The sequence below is a fragment of the Rhinichthys klamathensis genome, unplaced genomic scaffold, assembly GCF_029890125.1.
Source record: "Rhinichthys klamathensis goyatoka isolate OS25496 unplaced genomic scaffold, OSU_Roscu_1.1 h1tg000046l_1, whole genome shotgun sequence".
Classification (NCBI taxonomy): Eukaryota; Metazoa; Chordata; class Actinopteri; order Cypriniformes; family Leuciscidae; genus Rhinichthys; species Rhinichthys klamathensis.
The window spans coordinates 3,527,051-3,551,209 of NW_026606593.1; the positions used below are offsets into that span (position 1 = coordinate 3,527,051).

Sequence of the window (24,159 nt, forward strand, 5' to 3'; positions counted from 1 at the left end):
GAACCTCTGCCTCATGTCTTTCTCCTCTGAAAAAAAGTGCTAAGACTTTTGTGCTCATTTTTCTTATTGCTGCTCACATACACACACACAGAGTGCATCATTTAAAAAAATACCATTTTCCTAGCACTTTAGCCATGTAGTGTGTATCTGTGTATGTGACCGTTAGCGCACAACACATCCTTAAAACGAAGGATCAAAAGTCGTCATTAATAATCACTTGTATCCACATTCTTGCGTTATAAAGGTCATATGTCTCGTCTTATGCTGCGTTATCCTCCTCCCGTCTCTTCAGTATGAAAGTCCCCTTTAGAAAAATACTCTGCAAAAATGGAAATACGTCACTGTCTTTGCATTATGATGTCAGAGCAAGTCTTTTCTTTTGGATTACATCATGTGGCTCCCCGAAATGCTGAAAAGGGTGAGGTAACATCCCGTATGAGACCCGTTTGATATCACAAATGAAGCTTTGTAATATTAGTGGTATTACAGTGACAGTTCCCACAGGTTCCTGGACTGGTCCCCTTTAGGTAGTCTTGGAAGCAAGTAATCAATCTTGATCCTTAAGCGACCCGGTAAAAAGGAAGTAGAAATGTTCCTGATTGTGAGTGGACAGGTTACATGAAGGTTCTCCGGCAAACTCGACAAGCGTTTGCATGTGTGTGTGAGTGTGTACGGTTCACTCAGTAGAGCACATTCCCTGGAGTTTTGTTTTGAATCCCAAGAGCCTCGATGCTGGACAGTATCTTCTTCTGATGACCAGCCAGAGTTATTCCCAAACGCAGCAGATCCCTGAGACACGGAAAGAGAGAGAGAGAGAGAGAAACAAAAAACACAATTAAACCTTAGCTTTTAAAATAACAGCAGACATGAACACCAAAAATAATATATTATCTTGTTTGCATATGTAAAAAAGAATAAAAATATATATAAATATACACTACGGTTTCAAAAAAAAAAATTATGAAAGAAATTTTATTCAGCAAGGATGCATTACATTGATAAAAAGTGATACATTGTTACAAAAAGTTATATTTTTAAATAAAGGCTGTTCTTTAGATTTTTCTATTAATCAAAGAATCCTGAAAAAAATGAAGCATAACTGTTTTCAACATTGATAATAATCAGGAATGTTTCTTGAGCATCAAATCATCATATTCGAATGATTTCTGAAGGATCATGTGACACTGAAGACTGGAGTAATGATGCAAGAAAATAGTTCTTTTAAATAGTAATTACATTTGACATTATTACTGCTTTTACTGTATTTTTTAATCAAATGCAGCCTTGGTGAGCAGAAGTAACTTATTTCAACATTCAACATATAATAATATAATATAAATATAATAAAAGTCCTTTTTATGTAGTTTCTTTGTTTCTATTTAGTAACATTTATTATTTATTTTTATAAATTTGATTGTGAATCTGTTTATTTACTCTTCACCAAAGAAGTCGTTTTTAATCTTCCTTGTAATGCAGTTGTATTTGCTCTCTATTATTTCTGTATTTCAGTATGCTGTTGAATGAAGGTGATATTCTCTTCACTCACTCTGTGTTGATGTGGGCGAGCAGCTGCATGGACGTGTAACCGGCCTGTAGAAAACTCTCCTCGTAACGCTCCATCTTTATGGCCCTGAGCCAGTCGCCCACCGTCCCACAGGACGAGGGCGTCAGTGGGGAGCGCTGGTCCAACAGAGGGTGAGAGGGTCTGAGGACGAAGAGAGGGAACTGTTAAAACGCATGTAATTGCCCATATTAAGATGACATCTTGAGTCAGCCTGCAGCAACACAAATCTAGAAAGGCTGCCAAAGAGAGGAAGACTAACAGCTTTCCCTGGAGGCGAGGGGGAGGGGAGACCAAAATGTCTTGAGTTGAGTCTTGATTGACAGGCTGACAGGCCAACATGCCGAGCGGGGAGGGGCAAGACTAACATACAAGAGCCCATACTGTGAGCTAATGAAATGATGGACGGAATGAGATCTGACTAAAGCTAAAACAGAAACGGCTATGTTCTTGATTGACAAGCATTGTTGGGGTAAATGCATTACTGTAATCGCATTACTTCTCCTGTGACCAAATAATGTTTGAACTATTTTTCAGTAATCATGTAACTGGCCAACATTAACTCTTTCCTCGCCAGCGGTTTTGAAAACAATTGTCAGTCACCGCTAGGATTTTTGATCATTTTCACAAAATTTTCGGAATATTTTGTTGTATAAATATCTGAACATGCATTATATTTCTTTTATATTATAAATACACAGAGATCTGTTTTCAAACAAACAGAAAAAAACTGTTTTATTCTAGCTTCTTTTTTTTTTAATCAACACTTGAATGTGGGTAAGTTTCATAAAAAAGCAACATTTTGAACAAAAAGCTGAGCAAATCACGTTTTATCAAAGACTACGCCTGGAACAGATTCAGAACGATGATCAAAACACAGATGGAGTAGATCGAGTCCATCAACACCCAAAGCTTCACAGTCCTGTATATCATCCTGGGTCGACATTTCATTCAGTAACATTAGGCAGTTTTGATTTATATTCTGTTTAATGTTGGTGATCGCGTTATTTTACATATGCATAAGATTACTCGCATGTGCTTTGATCAGGAGATTCAGTACTCTTTCAGAAGATGCGTAAAAAAGCCGGAAATTTCCGTCAGTTGCGGGGAAAGAGTTAATTGTTTTGGTTGACATGGCAACATAAAACAAAACTGACAAATGCATAACGCTTTTATTAGAGTCCACTTAAGACATTCTACAAACAATATGTAACTTCGTCAACCAGCAGTCATCAGAGTATTAGTAGTCTGTCGACTTAATATCTGCTTTATTTCTGATTCTGATACATAATATCTGCTTAATTTCTGCTTTAATAACACTTTATTTTGATGCTTCCCCCAACAGACATTCTAAGGCCCCGTTTACACGAGAACGATTCCGGGTGAAAACGTAAAAATATTTTATCGGATGTGCCTTTCGTTTACACGGCAACGGCGTTTTGGGGGCTTAAAAACGCAAAAAAGTGAAACCACCCTCCAGAGTGGAAATCTTAAAAACGCTCCACCGTCGCGTTCCCGTCTAAATGGTAAAAACGCAAATCTGCTCACGGTGGCTCACATGCATGCGCCAGTACAGGAAAATAACAACCAACATGTCAGATTATTTCCATACGTCGGACCTTCAAGTTGCCCTAGCAGCTCTAAAAAACATACAAGAGTCTTTTCAGCAGTTGTACAAAATATTCTAAGATATTGGTGTTGTTGTGTGGCAGTGCTTCACATTGCCACCTAGCCGCCTGGAGTGCATACTACATTCAATTTCACACACTTTTGCGTCACCATATGCACGCGGATTTCCCAACCATAACGCTCGCCTAAACGCAGAATAAAAAGTGATAACGCAACGCCACTTTTGCGTTTTCTCTTCAGATCGTTTCCGTGTAAACATAGCCTAAGTGACTTTGAAACTACATTTCAACTTATTTTACTAACACCTAACCCTAACCTAACAGTCTACTAATACTCTAAAGAGACTTAGTTGACATGTAGTTGACAAGTTACATATAGTTAGTAGAATGTCCAAAGTGGACTATTGAAATATGAGATGTCCTAAAATTTATTTGATCCAAAATCAAGAAATCAGTGGGCAATTTGATGCTTTAGTAATTTTGTAGCCTGACTTCGTCATACTCATATTCTAGTCAGAATGTGAGTCTGATACTGCTCCATTGGGCTTTGATTATGAGGCGTCTCTTAACCGAACCAGGAAAAAAATAAAACTCTGCACTCCATTGGATAGACCTACAACCAATCAGAGCAACGCGGTAAGTGACGTATGTTGAGCTACGCATAGCTGTCAACAGAACTCAACTACACGCACGCGGGAAGAAGTAGTAAAATAATGAGTGTTGCTTCTTTTACTTGGCCCTCTATGAGTGCGACCAAAGGGGAAACCACAACGACCACAGGGTTTTCATTGCGTCCCATCTTCTTAGCGACCATCGGAGCCAGCTGATAAAATAAACTTTTGCCGAATCCCGTAGGAAGGACGGCAAACACATCTTTCCGATCGACAAATGCCTTGATTGCAGTTCTCTGTTCGTCTTTTAAAATGAATGCGCTGTCGATTTCTTTAACAATAGACGCGATAGCGGAATCTGTACATCTCAGTTGTCCAGCTGCAGTCATCTCTGAGGGAAACCAGTTCAACCCAAGCGCTCTTTGATAACGTGATGATTGCGTAACTGCAGATCATCTGTCCATCATCGTATAAAGCCCGCCCTGGCAATTTGATTGGCCCGACTATTTCTGAACCGATCATAATTACTCGAGTCCAGACCGAACTTCCCGACCTAAAAATGTTCTGGGCGGGGTTCGGGCTAGCATCCAGGCTAGTAATTTTGTGTAAAAAATAGAAATTGTTTGCAAAAAACCTTTTGCTGTATTCGGCTGCAATGCTCTTTGAAATAACTGAAGTAGTAAGTGATCTGGATGTGAAACTTACCCTGCCCCCTCTTGGGCGGTGATTTTAAGTGAGGCAGGGTTGCGGATTAGCTTGTCGAGTGCTGAGACGATGTTGGAGAAGCGTGGCCGTGCCGTCCGCTCCTTCTGCCAGCAGTCCAGCATCAGCTGGTGCAGGTATGTGGGACAGTCCGGGGGGGGCGGCAGCCGGTAGTCCTGCTCGATGGCATTGATCACCTGATTGGGTGAGACAGATTGAGTTAATAAGGGCAGGAAGAAAGAGAGGAAGTGAATTGAAAATGCAGGGTCGAAAGAATGTATTAGTGAAAATATATGTACAGTGGTGTGAATAAGTTATTACCCCCATGCTAAAGTTGCCTAAAAAGAGGAATAAAAAAATCATCTTTTGGAAATTGATCTTAATGCCTTAATTAGAAAAATGAGGAAAAATCCAACCTTTAAGGACACCAATTTTCTTTGTGTATGAATAATGTATCATAAATAAATAAATGTTCTTCCTTAAAATACAGGGTGCATAAGTCATAACATAACATAAGATGTTATGTTATGTTAAATTCCCATAGAGTCAGGCAGATTTTTTTTTTTAAAGGCCAGTTATTTCATGGATCCAGGATAATATGCATCCTGATAAAGTTCCCTTGGCCTTTGGAATTAAAATATCCCAACATCATCACATTCCCTTCACCATACCTAGATATTGGCATGGTTTTATTTCAGTTAGCCTAATAGCTGGTTTAATTTGCATTGAAAGATGATCTTATGGAAAGTACCCCATGCCAATCTCTAGGTATGGTGAAGGGAATGTGTGGGAATGATGTGGGTCTATTTTAATTCCAAAGGCCAAGGGAACTTTATCAGGATGCATATTATCCTGGATCCATGAAATAACTGGCCTTTAAAAATAAAAATCTGCCTGACTCTATGGGAATTTAACATAGGGGGGGGCCTGACTTATGCACCCTGTATTTTAAGGAAGAACATTTATTTATTTATGATACATTATTCATACACAAAGAAAATTGGTGTCCTTAAAGGTTGGATTTTTCCTAATTTTTCTAATTAAGGCATTAAGATCAATTTCCAAAAGATGATTTTTTATTCCTCTTTTTAGGCAACTTTAGCATGGGGGTAATAACTTATTCACACCACTGTATAATGCATAATGTCAATATTAGCACTTTGAAGATATAATTTTTTTTCCGGTCAGATTAGGGTGATATTGGAAACATCGTTTGTAATGTACACTAACACTACCATTCAAAAGTTTGGGGTCGGTAAGATTTGCTTTTTGAAAAAATATGCTCACCAAGGCTGCATTTATTCAATCACAAATACAGTACAATATTACAATTTATTTAAATATATATTTTAAAATGCAATTTATTCATGTGATCAAAACATTACTCCAGTCTTCAGTGTCACATGATCCTTCAGAAATCACTCTAATATACAGATTTGCTGCTCAAGAAACATTTCTGATTATTATCAATGTTGAAAACAGTTGCTTCTTATTTTTGTGGAAACTGAGACACATTTTTTTCAGGGTTCTTTGTTGAACAAAAGTTGAAAAGAACGGCATTTATAATTATAACGGTCACTTCTGATCGATTTAATGCCCTGTTAAATAAATCATACATACCACAAACTTTTCGAACAGTAGTGTAACTTTTCAAAACAAACATTTTGACTATTTGCACAACAAAAATAATTATCAACCACTGCTAATGGATCATTTTCTATATCACTGCATCTGCTTTAATCCAAAGTAAAGCTGTCACAATAATGTAATCATATTAAAATACAAACACTTACATCCTGGTTGCTCATGTCCCAGTATGGTCGCTCTCCAAACGACATCACTTCCCACATGACGATTCCGTAACTCCACACATCTGATGCGGAGGTAAATTTCCTGAACGCAATCGCCTCGGGCGCCGTCCAACGGATGGGAATTTTACCACCCTGAAAGAAGAAGCAGATCAGTTACGCTCTGATAAACAATGCAAATTAAGATCATGATGCACGTTGCTCTAAAAACATTGAGTCCGTGTGAAGTGCTTAACGTTGCCCAAGCATTTGCTCTTACCAGTGAGCTTGTGTATGTAGGATCAGAAGAATTCTCTTGCAGGAATCTCGACAGACCGAAGTCGGACACCTTGCAAACCAGGTTACTGTTGACGAGAATGTTCCGTGCGGCAAGATCCCGATGCACGTAACTCATTTCGGAGAGATATTTCATTCCCGATGCGATGCCGCGCAGCATACCGACTAACTGTATTGGAGTAAACTGGCCATCATTGAGCTGGAGAGAAACAAAGATCATGTCAGAGAGTCCTCGTGTATGAGAATCACTGGCTATGCACAACTTTTGTTTCAATCGGACTGAATTAATCCCAAATGATGAATCCGAACGTAGTGTTAACATGAACGCTAATCATGTGATCAGGTTAATGTGCGCGTTTATATGTCACAAGCTTCATATCGGAATATATTTTTTGACACGCTATTTCTACGTCATTGCACATGCGCAGTCCTTTCGGTTTTCAATCCGATCATGTGTTTACATGTTCTCTCGATCGGATAAGAAAAGGAATAAAAGCACCGCTTTCAATCCGATCAAAATTTAATTCGGATCGAGCTCAATCGGGTTTGATTAAAGAGTTAGTTCACCCAAAAATGAAAATTATGTCATTGATGACTCTCCCTCATGTCGTCCCAAGCCCGTAAGACCTCCGTTCATCTTCGGGACACAGTTTAAGATATTTTAGATTTAGTCCGAGAGCTTTCTGTCCCTCCATTGAAAATGTATGTACGGTATACTGTCCTTGTCCAGAAAGGAAATAAAGACATCATCAAAGTAGCCCATGTGACATCAGTGGGTTAGTTAGAGTGTGTTGAAGCATCGAAAATACATTTTGGTCCAAAAATAACAAAAACTAGGACTTTATTCAGCATTGTATTGTCTTCCGGTTCTGTTGTGGATCCGCGTTCAGTGCCGCCGCTGACGTAAGACGCTGCTGACGTGTGTCTGGTGTGTGTGTGTGTGTGTGTGTATTCTGGTTCTGTTGTGGATCCGCGTTCAGTGCCGCCGCTGACGTAAGACGCTGCTGACGTGTGTCTGGTGTGTGTGTGTGTGTGTGTATTCTGGTTCTGTTGTGGATCCGCGTTCAGTGTCGCTGCTGACGTAAGACGCTGCTGACGTGTGTCTGGTGTGTGTGTGTGTGTGTGTGTGTGTATTCTGGTTCTGTTGTGGATCCGCGTTCAGTGCCGCCGCTGACGTAAGACGCTGCTGACGTGTGTCTGGTGTGTGTGTGTGTGTGTGTGTGTGTGTGTGTGTGTATTCTGGTTCTGTTGTGGATCCGCGTTCAGTGCCGCCGCTGGCGTAAGACGCTGCTGACGTGTGTCTGGTGCGTCCGTGTATTCGGGTTCAAATAAATATGGCTGGGCAAAAAAAATGCAAGTCTTCCTCTGTGTGGAAATCCTTAGACATGTTTGCGAAGATTGTTTTGTTTCCAGCGTGCGTCTCCCTCAGACTGTAAACGAAGCTCGGGCGCACCAGACACACACACACACACACACACCAGACACACGTCAGCAACGTCTTACGTCAGCCGCGGCACTGAACGCGGATCCACAACAGAACCAGAATACACACACACACACACACACCAGACACACGTCAGCAGCGTCTTACGTCAGCAGCGGCACTGAACGCGGATCCACAACAGAACCAGAATACACACACACACACACCAGACACACGTCAGCAGCGTCTTACGTCAGCAGCGGCACTGAACGCAGATCCACAACAGAACCGGAATACACACACACACACACACACACACACCAGACACACACACCAGACACACGTCAGCAGCGTCTTACGTCAGCGGCGGCACTGAACGCGGATCCACAACAGAACCGGAATACACACACACACACACACACACACACACCAGACACACGTCAGCAGCGTCTTACGTCAGCGGCGGCACTGAACGCGGATCCACAACAGAACCGGAATACACACACACACACACACACACACACACACACACACACACACACACACACACACACACACACACACCAGACACATGTCAGCAGCGTCTTACGTCAGCGGCGGCACTGAACGCGGATCCACAACAGAACCGGAAGACAATACAATGCTGAATAAAGTCCTAGTTTTTGTTATTTTTGGACCAAAATGTATTTTCGATGCTTCAACACACTCTAACTAACCCACTGATGTCACATGGACTACTTTGATGATGTCTTTATTTCCTTTCTGGACAAGGACAGTATACCGTACATACATTTTCAATGGAGGGACAGAAAGCTCTCGGACTAAATCTAAAATATCTTAAACTGTGTCCCGAAGATGAACGGAGGTCTTACGGGCTTGGAGCGACATGAGGGCGAGTCACTAATGACATAATTTTCATTTTTGGGTGAACTAACCCTTGATCCAAGGTGTTCACATGAAGGCTTTTCAGTCCGATTACTAATGGATTATTTGGTTCCATGTAAACGTAGCCACTGAGATGTTACGTCAACAAACACATACCACTAGATCCTACGCATACTTACTCTCAGGAAGGAGTCCAGAGCTCCATTCTCCATGAACTCTGTGAGGATCATGACGGGACAGCTGGCTGTTATTATGCCTTCCAGGTGGATAATGTTGGGGTGCTGGAACTGGCCCATGATTGAGGCTTCAGAAAGGAAGTCCCGCCTTTGCTTGTCTGTGTATCCACCCTTAAGAGTCTTAATGGCAACATAGTTCTCCTTCTTCCCAGGAATCCTCAGCCGTCCCCGACAGACCTCGCCAAATTCGCCTGAAATGGCAAAACAAAGCACACAATTTTTAACCATTTTTTAGTCCAACCAAGCTGCGACTGTAATAATAATTTAAAAAAAATCTCTTGTGAAATCTCTTAGTTGTATGTTAAATATACAGGTGAAACTCTGAAAATTAAAATATCGTGCAAAAGTTAATTTATTTCAGTAATTCAACTTAAAAGGTGAAACTAATATATTATATAGACTCATTACATGCAAAGTGAGATATTTCAAGCCTATATTTGTTATTATTTTGATGATTCTGGCTTACAGCTTATGAAAACCTTTTCACAATATCCTAATTTAGATTTTTTTTTTAAAGCTGTAAGCCATAATCATCAAAATTATAACAAATAAAGGCTTGAAACTTCTCACTTTGCATGTAATGAGTCTATATAATATATTAGTTTCACCTTTTAAGTTGAATTACTGACATAAATGAACTTTTGCACCATATTCAAATTTTTCGAGTTTCACCTGTAAAAAAATTATCTATACACCTTTGTTATATTGGTAACACTTTACAATAAGGTTTGCTAGTTAACATTAGTTAACATGAACTAATAATGAACTGCACTTATACAGCATTTATTAATCTTTGTTAATGTTAATTTCAACATTTACTAATACTTTATTAAAATCTAACTAACGTTAACAAAGATGAACAAATACAGTAACAAATGGATTGCTCATGGTTAGTTCATGTTAGTTAATACATTAACTAATGAACCTTATTGTAAAGTGTTACCGTTATATCTGACAAATGACTGAAAATGAATATGTGACTGTACTGTGTGAAAATAAATTATGAAATAAATGTTGTGAGAGGAAGACTTACCTGCTCCAATAACCTCTTCGATTTTGACAAATGAGACATCAATCTCCTTAGCAAACTCTCTCACGGCCTCATTAGGGTCCTCGTAAGTGAATGGATCAATGTAAACTTTCACTCCTGGGAGAGAAAAATATGTCAGTTACTCTATTAATCAAAAAAGCCACAACTTAAACAGAATGCATAATTATAATAAGATAGGATGTTGCAGTGCTCACCTTGACCCATGAGATATTGGCCATTTTTATCACTCAGTTCTGGATCTTTGAAATGATTTTGCTTCCTGTGATCAGAAAAGGAAAAATGGATGAATACGTAACATTACATAACATTCCCAAATATGCAAGTCTTTCAATGGCAAACATGCACAAACAACTAAACTCATTTGAGGTTTTTAGACATTAATGCCCAGCAAAACTCTAATTACATTTTCAAGGATTGAGGAAAATCCCATGGCAGCATGACGCTTCAAGCTATTTCACAGCTGAGTGAGTTAAAGTTTGACTTTAAGTGTTTAGCTTTTCAGTTCAATCCGTTTTTCTCCACATCCAGAGTCCCCAACTGCCTGACGCTGCATGTTAACTGCTGGTTTGGTGCTAGTTTAGCGGGTTGATCATGTTGTTGGCCACTTAGTAAGGTCTTTTTGGCTGCTTGACCCCAGAAGTATTGCTGGTTAAGCTAGTTAACATGTCTGGTTTGAACACCAGCATACTAGCATCCGAAACATGTGCTTGTCTCTTCAGCAAAGTTGGGTTGGCTAACTTTGAGTATGACTTTGAAGAATCTTTCAATGAAGCAAGAAAGTGCTTGGAAATAATGTTGGACAGTCGCTGTCTGAGATGGTTAGGAGTAAGAGGCATTTGCTTTATGCCTTTACACACACAGGTTTAAGCGGGAACTGCTAAGCCCAATTTACCGCTTTTGGGTCTCACTGACATGCTAGAAAAGGGCAAAAATAAATGCACCGTATTCATTCCATGGCCGCCGAAAGTACATTATTGCCTAGCTTACGGTTTCCCAAACGGGGGTTCATGGGTTGATAAAAAGCTAATAATTAATCAAATGGAATGTAAAATTAAAATGGATGGTAACACTTTATTTTAAGGTGTCATTGTTACACTGTAATTATACATATTGAGTAATATAAAGTAATGTGCTCACTATAGGGTTAGGATTAGGCTTTGGTTTAGGGTTAGTTGCATGTAATTATGTATAATTTTTCTATAGTAATATAACATTTGTGACAATGACACTAAAATAAAGTGTTACCAAATAGATAAATATCCTGTAGGGCGGCACAATTAATCTAAATAAAACTGTTAATGTGATATAAATCTATATCAGAAGTAAATCTAATAATCTCGACGGTTTGAATTTTTTTCATAAGAATTTAAGACATAAATATTAGTACTTGTAGTGTAAAATAAAAGTATTGGAATTATCACGTTTTTAGTTTTTTTTAAACCTTGCAGTACAACAACAGTAATATATTTGTCTTCAGAGTTAAAAATAATACTAATAAAACTTAAATAAAAACATTAGTTTACTTGCTTGTCATGTGACCTTTAACCGTCGTCAGAGAACCGTGAATCTGCGAATGAGTTGTTAAATTATTGAAATATTAACTTAAAATCTCAGGGGGTGCTTCAAGTAAATATTTTACATCTAAGAAGTTCAGCTGCCAAAAAATATTGGGAACCCCTGTCCTAGCATGAGTTTTTAAGGGATCGCAAGCTCACTTCCGACATGTACCTTCTATTTCTCAAATTCTACGATTGAATCACATGTTAAAACCGAAATACAAATGTCAAATTGTATGAATTGTGAGTCAGCTGCGATCTGAAGTTTTTAGGGAGCTCGGAAAAATCCTGGAAACTTGTTGAGTCACGCCTGGTTTGGGCTCGGTGTGCTTGTTGTGTTCCATGTTTTTGTTTTTTGTCTTTTGTTGTCATATTACTGTGAGCAAAGAATGAACTGAATGCACAGTAAATCTCTCTCTCCGCCCCGTTCTTCCTCTTCCTGTGTCTTTGTCTCGTACCTCAGGCTCTGTTCTCTTATTCAAGACCGTTAATAGTGCATTATACTCGAACGCAGTCTTAAATTACTGAGGTCGTTCTTGTTATTCTTGTTATTTTCTTCTCTCTCTTTCACTGCATGTCCTTCTCATTCCTTCGTTGTGGACGCTCGCTTACGGCTCAACACTGCTTTGCAACTTAAGGTTGAAAGGAGAATGAATGGAATTGCTTAAAAGTTATCCTTGAAACAAATTAGTTTGAAAAGTACAACTGCACAAGATAACCCTAAAGTTAAGAGTCAAAGAAGATTCTTTCATTATTTAAAAGATCTGAGCTATACCTTGGTTTTATAGCTCTATAGTCTCACTGCACGTCTCATGTTCTGTTTCTTAAGGCATATTAGGAGATACATCGGAAAAAAAAGTTAATACTTAGAAAAAAAAACATAACTGAAAACTTCATAGCTTGGAAATGGCAAGCAAATTTTTCCACGTCTATCGTTTTTTCTCCCTGATTTCCCAGGATTAAAATAGCCACGTTTGTCCCACCCAGTGCCGATGGCAGGTCTGGACCGGAGGCTCCCGGTGTGTGTGTGTGTGTGTGTGATTGATTGTAGGGACTCTCCGTTTAACTGGGTGTGAAAATTTGTGTATGTAATGTGTGGAAATGTGAACAATATATGTAAACATCCAAACACGCACGCTCCTGTAATCATAGCTGTTCATACGAGGGCAAATATACGGGCCATTTATCAGCAATATCTGCGTTTGCATGTACACTGGAGTGTATGTTCATTGTGTAAATACACTTGCGCTTAAAGAAGTGGTAGTGTGTGTGTTGTGTGTGTGCTACCCCAGGGTCACGACTATTGTTCTGCTGATTTGGCCTGTGGAGACTGGGGTGGGACAACTGTATCCTGTCTCCACCTCTCTCTCTCTCTCTCTCTCTCTCTCTCTCTCTCTCTCTCTCTCTCTCTCTCTCTCTCTCTCTCTCTCTCTCTCTCTCTCTCTCTCTCTCTCTCTCTCTCTCTCTCTCTCTCTCTCTCTCTCTCTCTCTCTCTCTCTCTCTCTCTCTCTCTCTCTCTCTCTCTCTCTCTCTCTCTCTCTCTCTCTCTCTCTCTCTCTCTTCCCACAAAAATCATGCATTTGAAATGACAGTTAGGAGAGTCTGATCACTTTGGAGAGGTACGTCAGGTCTTTCGGCTCAAACAGGCTGATTGTCACTTCTAGACTATCCATATAATAAGGCCCACACAATATTACTTGTTACACTTTTTCTGCAATGATTGTGTGGAATAATCCGTGCAATTCTGTGTCATTTGATGTGTTATTTAGGTAACACTTTACAATAAGGTTTCATTTGTTAACTGCATTAGTTAACATGAACTAACAATGAAAAAGTATTTCTAAAGCATTTATTAATCATAGTTAATATTATTCTCAATCTTTACTGACACAATTAAAATCAAAAGTTGTATCTGTTAACATTATTTAATTTTAATGAACCTAAATTAACAATGATAAGTTGTGTTTTTATTAAGTAATGTTAACTGAGATTAACAAGTACTGTAACTAATGTATTGCTCATTGTTAATATCAGTTAATGCATTAACTAACCTTAACTAAGGGAACCCTAGTGTAAAGTGCTACAATTATTTTAGCATTATTTATATAATATTATAGTATTTAATGATATTTCGAATTGGTCCGTTTTTATATTTTCGGATTTGTCACTTTTATTATTAGTTTTTGATATATTTCTATTTAGCCTTAATTTATTTTTATTTCAGATGTAATTGTAGTGCTAAAACTTAACAACTAACTGAAATAAAATAAGTGTAAGTATTTAATACAATTATTATATAATTTTTTTACATTTTATGTCAGCATTATTTTAGTTACTGAACATCAGTATTATTTTAGTAGCATTGACACCATTTATTTTTCTATTGACGCTTTTCATTTTCATTCATTTTAATATTTAACATTTCTGTGCTTTTTCAATTTTATTTGTTTATATTTCTATTTAGCTTTAATTTATATTTATTTCAGTTTTAGTAATTGTAGTACTTCTGCTTAATTTTTATTTTATTCCAGTTAGTTGCCTAGCCACGGCAGCATTTCTAATTGAATTAATCATTTTTAATATTTATTATGTATTACTTTATTTAGTATTTTGTAATATCTAATATTTATATTTTAGCTTAATTTTTGAAAATGATTTTTAATAGTTTTAGTGCAAACATTTTGTGCAAGCAGGTTTCGCAATACACAAACAGTTTCCCAAACACTCCTTATTCCTCACTCAATAAAACAAGTAGTCCTAAACTCATGCTATTGATTGACGTAAAATAAATGTTGTTTGAACCAACAAACAACCATTAACCTACAAAGAGCTTACTTACAGTTGCCTTTTATTAAGCCAGGACACGAGAAAGTATCATAACTGCACATTTATATATGGTAAACAGTGCTGAGATTTTTTTTAATAGTTTTATTGCTTCCTGATTGGAAGCATTATTAAAAATAGCCCATTTATTTAATAAGCAAGCATGCAAGGGACAGTGGACGTGTGAATGACGGCTGATTGAATTCTGTGGAAATCTCTGGAGCTTTCTGCGGGCATGCAGGCCCAATTATAACAACCTCACACTCTCTACGGCTTGTTGGTCTCTTGTTTTACCGTATACAGTAGATAGCAGCAGCGATGACGATGATGAGGAGCAGCATGCCCACGGCTATGAGGATCCCAGTAACAAGCAGCGGAGACGAGGAATCATCTTCTAGGGAAACAGAGAGAGGCAGACAGCCAAAGTGAGAGAGAGAGGGTTTAAAAACAGCAAAAGATGTGATACGATCTCAAGAGAGAGAAAAAAACAATCAATAAAACGCCTTCTCACACAAAACTCTAGGGCACAAAAAGTTTGGCGCTAATAAAGTATCACAATACGAAGTCCCTTTCTGATGGAAGCTTGTTTCCGGCCACAGAATGAAAAATAAAAAAGGTAATTGCGACTTTTTATCTCACAATTCTGACTTTTTTTCTCACAATTGCGAGTTTACATCTCGCAATTCTGACTTTATTTCTCAGAATTGCGAGATATAAAGTCAGAATTGCGTGATATAAAGTCAGAATTTATTGATATAAAGTCGCAATTGCAGGTTATAAAGTCAGAATAGCGTGATATAAAGTCGCAATTGAGTGTTATAAAGTCAGAATTGCGTGAAATAGTCGCAATTGCGTGTTATAAAGTCAGAATTGCGAGATATAAAGTCAGAATTGATTGATATAAAGTCGAAATTGCGTGTTGTAAAGTCAGAATTGTGAGATATAAACTATTCTGAGAGGAAAAAAGTTAGTCTTTTTCCCCCTTAGAATTGGCCTGATAACTCGCAATTGCGAGATTATATCTCACAATTCTGAGAAAAGATGTCAGAATTTCGAGATATAAACTCGCAATTATGTGTTATAAAGTCAGAATTGCAAGATGTAAACTCGCAATTGTGAGAAAAAAAGTCAGAATTGTGAGATAAAAAGTCGCAATTCTGTCTTTTTTTCTCGCAATTGCGACTTTATATCCCATAATTGCGACTTTATATCTCGCAATTGCGACTTTATTTCTCAGAATTGCGACTTTATATCTCGCAATTGCGACTTTATTTCTCAGAATTGCGACTTTATATCTCGCAATTGCGACTTTATTTCTCAGAATTGCGACTTTATATCTCGCAATTGCGACTTTATTTCTCACAATTCTGACTTCACATCTCGTAATTGTGAGATAAAAAGTCGCAATTATTATTATTTTTTTTTTATTCAGTGGCGGAAACAAGCTTCCATACTTTCTTACCGTCAGGCAGGGTTCGAAAGACGATAGCTTGACCGAAGCTGCCGTAGCCGGCCAAAGTGCGCGCGCGGACCTGGACCTCGTACTGTGTGGCTCTGCGCAAGTCGCTCAGCACAACCTCGTTGACATTGCTCTCCGTATAATGACAGGAGTTCTCCTCGAAGCCACGCTCCTTTCAAAAGAACACACACCAATATCTTCCATTTAGCTGATTCCTCACGTACAGTTTCTGAGCTGTTTGAATATATTAATTGTTAATTAGTCTGGCTGGTTTGTAGTGCAAACAGTGAACAGCTGTGGCACAGAGAGCGATCAATAAAACACAAGCGGCGAGAAAAACGGAGCAAGAGAAATAAAAATAGACTGTCTGTATTTCAAGCTGAGAAGCAGTATAAAAACAATACTGAATTACAGTGAGAATTCACATTTTCCTGAGTAAACGTGGTGTACTGGTACCAATGTGAGATATCTGGATTGTAAGCAATGCAAGCTTTAGCATACGTTTAAAAAGCAGACTATAATGCGCTCAGGTGCAAACTGAATGTAATGTTCTCAGACACTTAAATGCATGTTAATTGCAAATAAATGAAAATGTACTATAGTTTAAATTCGCTTTTAATTAAACGAGTGCTTTAAGAGCTACTTAGGGAGTGCATCTTTATTTGTCATTTCATAATTACTTATATTGTCTTGTATATGAATGTATTGACAAGCATTTATGGTCAACTAAAACATTCTATAAAATGTCATTTCGATTGACACTTTTTCAAAATGTATTGATTAAGTACATTTAAAATGCTTTTAAATGTAATAACAAATAACACACTACAGTTAAGATTATAATCAAGTACTTTAGTATGTTAGTTGGCACATCAAAACAAGACTTAAGTGTACTTCGTAAACAGTCATGAAAGTTTACTCTCTTTAAGTACACTTAAGTGGCCTTTTATTTAATTGATATTATCTGCAAGTAAAACATTTTTAATATATACTTTTAAGATTTGAAGTGAACTGTAAGTGCACATTCAATACAATTAAGTGGACTTGTGTCATTTAGAAAGAACAGTACAGAACTTAGTATATAATTTAGTATAGAACAGTATGGTTATCTATAGTGTAGAATAGTGTAGTGTTGTTGAGAATTTTATAGTGTTCTGTTTTTGAAGTGTTGTGTAATATACGAATAATGAAGAGTCATATAGCATAGTGTAGTTTACCTTCTCACAGTAGCGTAGTTGGTACTGTAGGATCCTGTAGTGTGATTGTGTCGGTGTGTTCCAGAGCAGCGTCAGACTGGATTCTGTGGCTGTGCTCTTCCTCAAACCCGACACCAGTACAGGAACTGCTCAACACACACATATACATGAGCAATGAAAACTCGGGATGAGAATCTTTTGGTACCTCACGATTCGATTCGATATGTGCATTTTGATTGTAGTTGACTGTTTTGTGTTACTTTTCTTATTTGACTGCGGTAGACATTTTAATAGGTTTAGAAGAAAAGAAAATCCTACTGAATTAAATGTGAAAGTGTGAAATAAGCAAATTACAATCAATAGGACAAATATAATAGAAAAACATAAAAATCAAATAAACTAAGTTTTTCAGGTACAGTAGCATAGGTTTATTAAACATGTAGTAAGAAATACTAACGAAATTGACTAATCAAATGTAAAAGTGAAACACTGTATGGTCTTAACTGTATGAATCAATTATAAATTGATTTATAATAAGGATAAAAAAGTGTTTTTATTAACATTAATGAAACGGATGGCAACAGTTTATGAGGCGACTGTCCCTTTAAGAATGAATGTACGGATATAGTTACAAATCCAATTTTCTCCCATTTGTTTTCGTTCGCGTAGGACATAACAGACTCTGTTTACATTGAATACTCCAAAGTCCACACGATGTGCATTTTGACAAGTGTGTGTGTAGCTGTGAAAGAGAACTGAATACGAGATCGAATGCATGCGAGATGTGCGCGTACTTCGGCTTTGAGTCCTTATTCGCGGCTTATTATGATTAACGTTATTAGGTAACTTTAAGTAGTACTGCGTAGTTAAAGAAGCGTAACACTTTAGAAAATCGATTTTAGAAATTTGTGAATCTATTCAAATCGGTGGAAGATAGAACCGCGATTCATATATGAATGGATTTTTTCCCGCACACCCAATGAAAGCATTGACTGATAACAGGCTTCATTAAATTCAATGGAATGTATGTCACCCGGTGGCTATTTCTGGTATTACGCCTAAACAAAATCTCATGGGAACTTCAATTTTTGTGATATCAACTTCAAATTTGGAACACAACTTGGTCAGACATATGGCTTTGACTTTCTGTCATTTTTGGGCTGAAACCTATATTAATTTATATATTTTTTAATAAAAGAAAAGAGACCAACCGTAAGTCTTTAGTCTAAACAAGGGTTCATGAATTACAACCGTTTAAAGGGATACTCCACTTTTTTTGGAAATAGGCTCATTTTACAACTCCCCCAGAGTTAAACTGTTGAGTTTTACCGTTTTTGAATCCATTCAGCCGATCTCCGGTTCTGGCGGTACCACTTTTAGCATAGCTTAGCATACATCATTGAAGTGGACAAGACTATTAGCATTTCTATAAAAAAAATGACCAAAGAGTTTCGATATTTTTCCTATTTAAAACTTGACTCTTCTTCTGAAAATAGTCCCCAGCTCTATTGATGGAAGGTAGCCTATTTTCAGGCGCTGCGTCATATCATTACGCCTGCTGCACTCATGGTACGGCAGTGAAGTTTCTTGATTATTACGCAGGAATGAGAGTATAGTTCCTAGCCATATCAGCCTAGAAAATCGCAACTTTACATTTTCCGTCGGTCTTAGTGCACGATGTAACTACAGAAGAGTCAAGTTTTAAATAGGAAAAATATCGAAACTCTTTGGTCATTTTTTTTTTTGAAATGCTAATGGTCTTGTCCACTTCAATGATGTATGCTAAGCTATGCTAAAAGTGGTACCGCCAGAACCAGAGATCGGCTGAATGGATTCAAAAACGGTAAAACTCAACAGTTTAACTCTGGGGGAGTTGTAAAATGAGCCTATTTCCAAAAAAAGTGGAGTATCCCTTTAAGTTTGGGTAGTGCATTTTCACGTCAATGCTCAAAAAGGGGGGTGACAGATAAGGGGTTAATATGAGCTGCAGTGTCTCACCGTTGGGGCTGGTGGTGATGTTGATGTTCTCCCCCGCGGGCCCCGGCACACTCAGAGCCGAGACCCCGTTCAGGGCCATCACGGTGAAGCTGTAGGTGGTGTGAGGTCGGAGTCCCCAAATGCTCACGCGCCGGCCCTGGATCCCGGTCTGAGAGGGCCGATAATTCACGCCGTCCCCGCACAGCACACATGGGCTCCTGGGGGTCGAGCACATCCGACACTCCACGCTGTAGGTGAGGTCCGATCGGCCCCCGCTGTCCAGCGGCTCGCTCCACTCCAGCGTGAGAGACGTGTCATTGACCTGAGGAACAGGGCTGCGTGGGGACGAGGGCGGACCTGAACACACGACAACAAACACAGGCCGTTTCAATCACAGCTACAATGCCCAGAATGCAACATAAAAGCCAGAATAGCTGTGTTTCCATCCAAAGTTGCGAATTTAACTTTGGAATATCGTTCACAAATAAAACACCGTTTTCACTCCATGTGCTCAAGAAAACTAGGAAATTGGTGCGAAATATATGTAACAAAAATGGAAGTTGCTGCAATCGGTGTGTTTGAGTGCCTGGTGTTTGAGTATGCAATGAAACAGTTTTGTGATGTAATTAAATCAAATCATTCTGATGGCAAACTTTAGCTTAAGCATTTCAGAATTATCAAACCAACATTTGAGATGCTGTGCGATGCGATTGGTCGGCTGGTTAGTCCAGTTATCCAATCACATCCTCTGTTGCGGCAAAGTCTTTTTATGGCACATCAAGGGATTTGTTCGGTAAATGTGCTTCCATCATAGTTTATGTGCATTTCTTCTTATTGGATACAAAAATCAAATACAAAAATTTAGGACATACGTTTTATGCACATTTTTATAATTTATGAGCATCTAAGCATTCCCATCCAGCATTTTTTTTATGCTATATCCAAAAATTTGCATGAGAAAAAATGGATGGAAACACAGGTAATGCAGACCATAACAGAATGAAAAGAGGAAGGAATAATATCAGTCGTCACCAGTGATGGGAATAACGGCATTACTTTTTTTAGTAATGAGTAATCTAATTGATTACTCTTCTCATCTTAATAACGCCGGGCCCGTTACCGTTACTGCCAAAAAATGCGGCGGGTTACTTTAACAGATGAAGCTGTTTTTTTTTCATCAGACCAACTAGATCTCTGAGCGAGAGGCAAAAACTTTTTTTACTGTTCTTCCTTGGTTAGTGGGCAGAGCACGAGACAAGCGCATAAATGCTGACGATTGGCTGAGGTAGAGTAAAATGTCATTGTAAGCCAATCAGAGGTAGAGTTGGGCGGGTGTTCGAAAGCACGCATAGTAGTGATGGGCATTCGGCTCTTTTGACTCAGCTCACTGAAAAGAGCCGGCTCTTTTGGTTCACAAACGGCTCTTTAAATGACTTTGACTATAATATTTAAATTTTTATTACATAATTATTTAATTTCTATAGGCTAAATTTGTAAAAATAGAGTCGGCTCTTCAGACATGCGAGCCAGCTCCCGACGTTCACCTAAAAGAGCCGGCTCTTAGAGTCGGCTCATTCGCGAATCGCGAACGAGTTGATCCATCATCACTAACGGCTAACGCTCATGAATTGCGAACGACCCATCATAACGCATAGTCGGACAGGGTAGAGGTGGGGTCACATTTGAGCATTTAAAATTTAATTATACTTGAAAGTAACGCAATAGTTACTTTCTTAACTAGTTACTTTTAAAATTTGTAACTGAGTAACTAATTTAGTTACTTTTTTGGAAGAAGTAACTAGTAACTGTAACTAATTACTTTTTAAAACTAACTTGCCCAACACTGGTCGTCACTCTATATCTCCCAATAATATGTCTTAGAAAGATGAATGCTTAGTTTTATGTTCAAAGCTCGGTAGTTTTCATCGTGGGGGCAAAACTTCTAATACAATGATTAAAAAATGGAAAAAAAAACTATTCTCAAAAGTCTGATGAATCATTTGATACTCTCATTTTAGCATGATTTTTCTACAAAAATATGAATGAATAATCAAGTTAACCTAAGTTGCTTCAGTCCAGTAAGTGTTTATCTTGAAATATTATTAATAATATAAAAGACTTTATAGAAATCAGTAAAGTTTCACAGCAAAAAGACACGTGAACCACGACCTGAAGGTGGACATTTGTACTAAAACGCCTTTTACTTGCTAAAAAAAGTCTAAACTATCAATCAGACGGCAGAAAGCTTGCAGTAGATCAGCAGTTTTGATCATGTTGATAATTTAGAGTTGCATATTTATAGTGTTAAGAGATGTGAGGAGATCTTTACTCACGTGTGCAGGGTGTATCGGGACTGTCGGTGGGAGCGCGGTGGAAACCAGGCCGACACACACACGACGAAGAGCCCGTCTCTCCTGTGTGACTGGAGTCAGGACACGCAGAACACGGACCAGGACCAGAACCCATCTTAAAATGACCCGCGGGACACGCTGGACACAGACACAACACTTCTATTATCAGCAACTGTTAGCCTTTACAGGGAAGGAATGTACACACACACATCAAAACATCGATCATAAAATCCTTCTCGTTCTGCCACACATTTGATTTGCTTTAGTTTGAACAGTTCAGTGTGTTCACCAGTGTTTCCAAAAGAAGTCTTCTGCTCACCAGGACTGGAATTATTTGATCAAAAACACAGTAATATTGTGAAATATTATTACAATTTAAAGTAACTGTTTTCAATGGGAATATATACTAAACTGTAATTTATTCCTGTGATCAATCATTACTCCAGTCTTCAGTGTCACATGATCCTTCAGAAATCACTCTAATATGCTGATTTGCTGGTCAAGAAACATTTATTATTATTATTATTATCAATGCTGAAAACAGTTGTACTGCTTCATATGCTTCGAAAATACCATTTTTTTTCACCTTTTGTAACATTATAAACGTCTTTACTGCCACTTTTGATCAATTTAATACATCCTTTTTGAAAATAATTTTTATTTTAATCCTTCTGGCGCCAAACTTTTGAACAGTCGTGTGATTTGGATTTTACACACTTAACACACTGACTGATTTTCACATTGTTATGCTGGTTTGCTAGCTAAACCAGCTTCAACCAGAATAAACCAGCCTGAACCATCATAAGTCTTTTTAGTAAAGCAGAGAAACAACAAGTTTTGAGAGAATAAGCACTGTACTATCATTAAACAAACATACTTTCCCAGTAAATAAACACACACACACTCTCTGAAGAATTGCTGTCTTAAGCACAAACCTCATTTGTCCTTATGTGTCAACATTAAACAATCATTTAGACAACAAGCGCCGGTGTGACGCTGGTTTATTTAGGATTTAAACCGCTTCTGAATCTCTGTGAGGCAAAGTCTGCCGTACGATATGGAAAATGATCATGTTCCTCTACGTGTTTAGCAACTCAATCACTTGATTTATAGTTCTCCGTCTGACACCGCAGATAAAAGCCACACACATTCAGCTTGCATAAAGAAACTCGAGTCTTTTTCTCCGACGTGACATGTGCACACATACAGACACACACATGTATGAATGAGCAATGCAGAGTCTCATGAGATCAGGGTTACACACCAGTTTCATTTCATAATCAGTTCTCCACAACCCCTGTATTGATGGAAACACATCTGGATTTGATTAACATCAGTTTCACTCAGACCAAAACATATGGTCTGAATTATCCTCCTAAAGCAGCTTTACACTGGGGTGTGTGTGTGTGTGTGTGTTTTGAAACATTTCCATAATGAATGTCTCTGAATTTCCTCATTGAAGGATAAAGATCTTTCTAACTTCAGCGCTGGTTTTACAGACACAGAGATGCTTTTACTGCTGACATCCATATCAGTGTCCTAGAGATTAATTATGAATCTATACCATTTTAAACAAAAATGTTTTTAACCTATTTTTAAACAAACAAACAAAAGAACACACTACTGTTTAAAAGTTTAGGTTCAGTAAGATTTTTAAAGGTGCTCTATGTAACTTTTCTACTAAAATGAATCCTTTTTTTATTGCCTGTGTGTGAAGGGGTTGTAATCACACATTAAAATGATCCACTTGTCGAGTTTTGCTATTACCTCTGAAGGCCAGTATTCCTATTTCTATGTGAAGTCTCCGGGTCGGATTTACCGCGAAATCCAACGGATGTGACGTGCATGCGCGCTCCCGAGCCTCTCTCCTTATATACAGTCTATTGTAGACGGTCAGGGAGTTACGTCCGGTTAAAGGCGCACGATTTTCGGCTTATATCTCAGTCAATCTTTGATCAATATTCCCAAGACTCTAATCGTTTGTAGTGCTGTACGGGGCCTTTCGAACGAGCCCACCGCCGAGGTCCAACTCGCCCGGCTCCCCGAGTTATAGCCGTTCGAAATCGGGGGTCCCAGCGAACGGCGATCCGGTAGGGGGCATCCCCGAGGCCCGCCACTCTAGCGTTCGGGCAAGGGTTCCCCTGGGACTCCTCCCCCGAATTTGAGCTCTCTGGGTCTTTGCGTTCCAGAGATACGAGCGATTTACTTCTGAGATCGTGACGTCACCGGCGTCCGCAATTTTGCAGCGCGCCCGATGGTTTTCTGCTAATATCTCCGCGAAAACACCACCAAAAACTATGGAATTTATATGCTTCTTTTTAGCTCGACTAGATGGTCCCAACGAGCTCGGTGCTCGCCGAATCCGTGTAGGATTCGCCGAGATATTTGCGTAATAGACAGTATTGTCTATGAGTTCGAGCACGAGCGCTCTTGTAAAATTTGGTTGCAATCTGAAACATCACCACTAGAGGCCGCTAAAAGTTACGTAGAGCACCTTTAAATGTTGTTGAAAAACTGCATTTATTTGATCAAAAATACTGTAAAAACAGGAATATTGTGTAAATATTATTACAATTATTATTACTATTTTCTACGTGAATATATTGTAAAATGTAA

General features: G+C 38.4%; 1 protein-coding gene across 2 annotated transcripts in view; it reads right to left on the minus strand.

Annotated features, from left to right (window-relative positions):
• Nucleotides 1-430: 430 nt before the first annotated feature.
• The window catches only part of ephb4a (eph receptor B4a), a 56,476-nt gene continuing 32,747 nt past the window's right edge, over nucleotides 431-24,159 (minus strand). Inside the window, exons 5-17 of one of the 2 annotated variants that reach the window (XM_056247410.1) lie at nucleotides 21,526-21,681; nucleotides 19,214-19,549; nucleotides 17,237-17,361; nucleotides 16,023-16,191; nucleotides 14,855-14,951; nucleotides 10,376-10,440; nucleotides 10,164-10,277; nucleotides 9,074-9,321; nucleotides 6,570-6,785; nucleotides 6,296-6,445; nucleotides 4,506-4,699; nucleotides 1,547-1,705; nucleotides 431-789 (exon numbers count right to left, since the gene is read on the minus strand). In XM_056247410.1, the coding sequence (XP_056103385.1) occupies nucleotides 681-789; nucleotides 1,547-1,705; nucleotides 4,506-4,699; nucleotides 6,296-6,445; nucleotides 6,570-6,785; nucleotides 9,074-9,321; nucleotides 10,164-10,277; nucleotides 10,376-10,440; nucleotides 14,855-14,951; nucleotides 16,023-16,191; nucleotides 17,237-17,361; nucleotides 19,214-19,549; nucleotides 21,526-21,681 (2,138 nt within the window). In that variant the 3' untranslated portion in view covers nucleotides 431-680. Of the gene's footprint in view, nucleotides 790-1,546; nucleotides 1,706-4,505; nucleotides 4,700-6,295; nucleotides 6,446-6,569; nucleotides 6,786-9,073; nucleotides 9,322-10,163; nucleotides 10,278-10,375; nucleotides 10,441-14,854; nucleotides 14,955-16,022; nucleotides 16,192-17,236; nucleotides 17,362-19,213; nucleotides 19,550-21,525; nucleotides 21,682-24,159 lie in introns of both variants that reach the window. The other variant, XM_056247409.1, reaches the window with a different exon arrangement.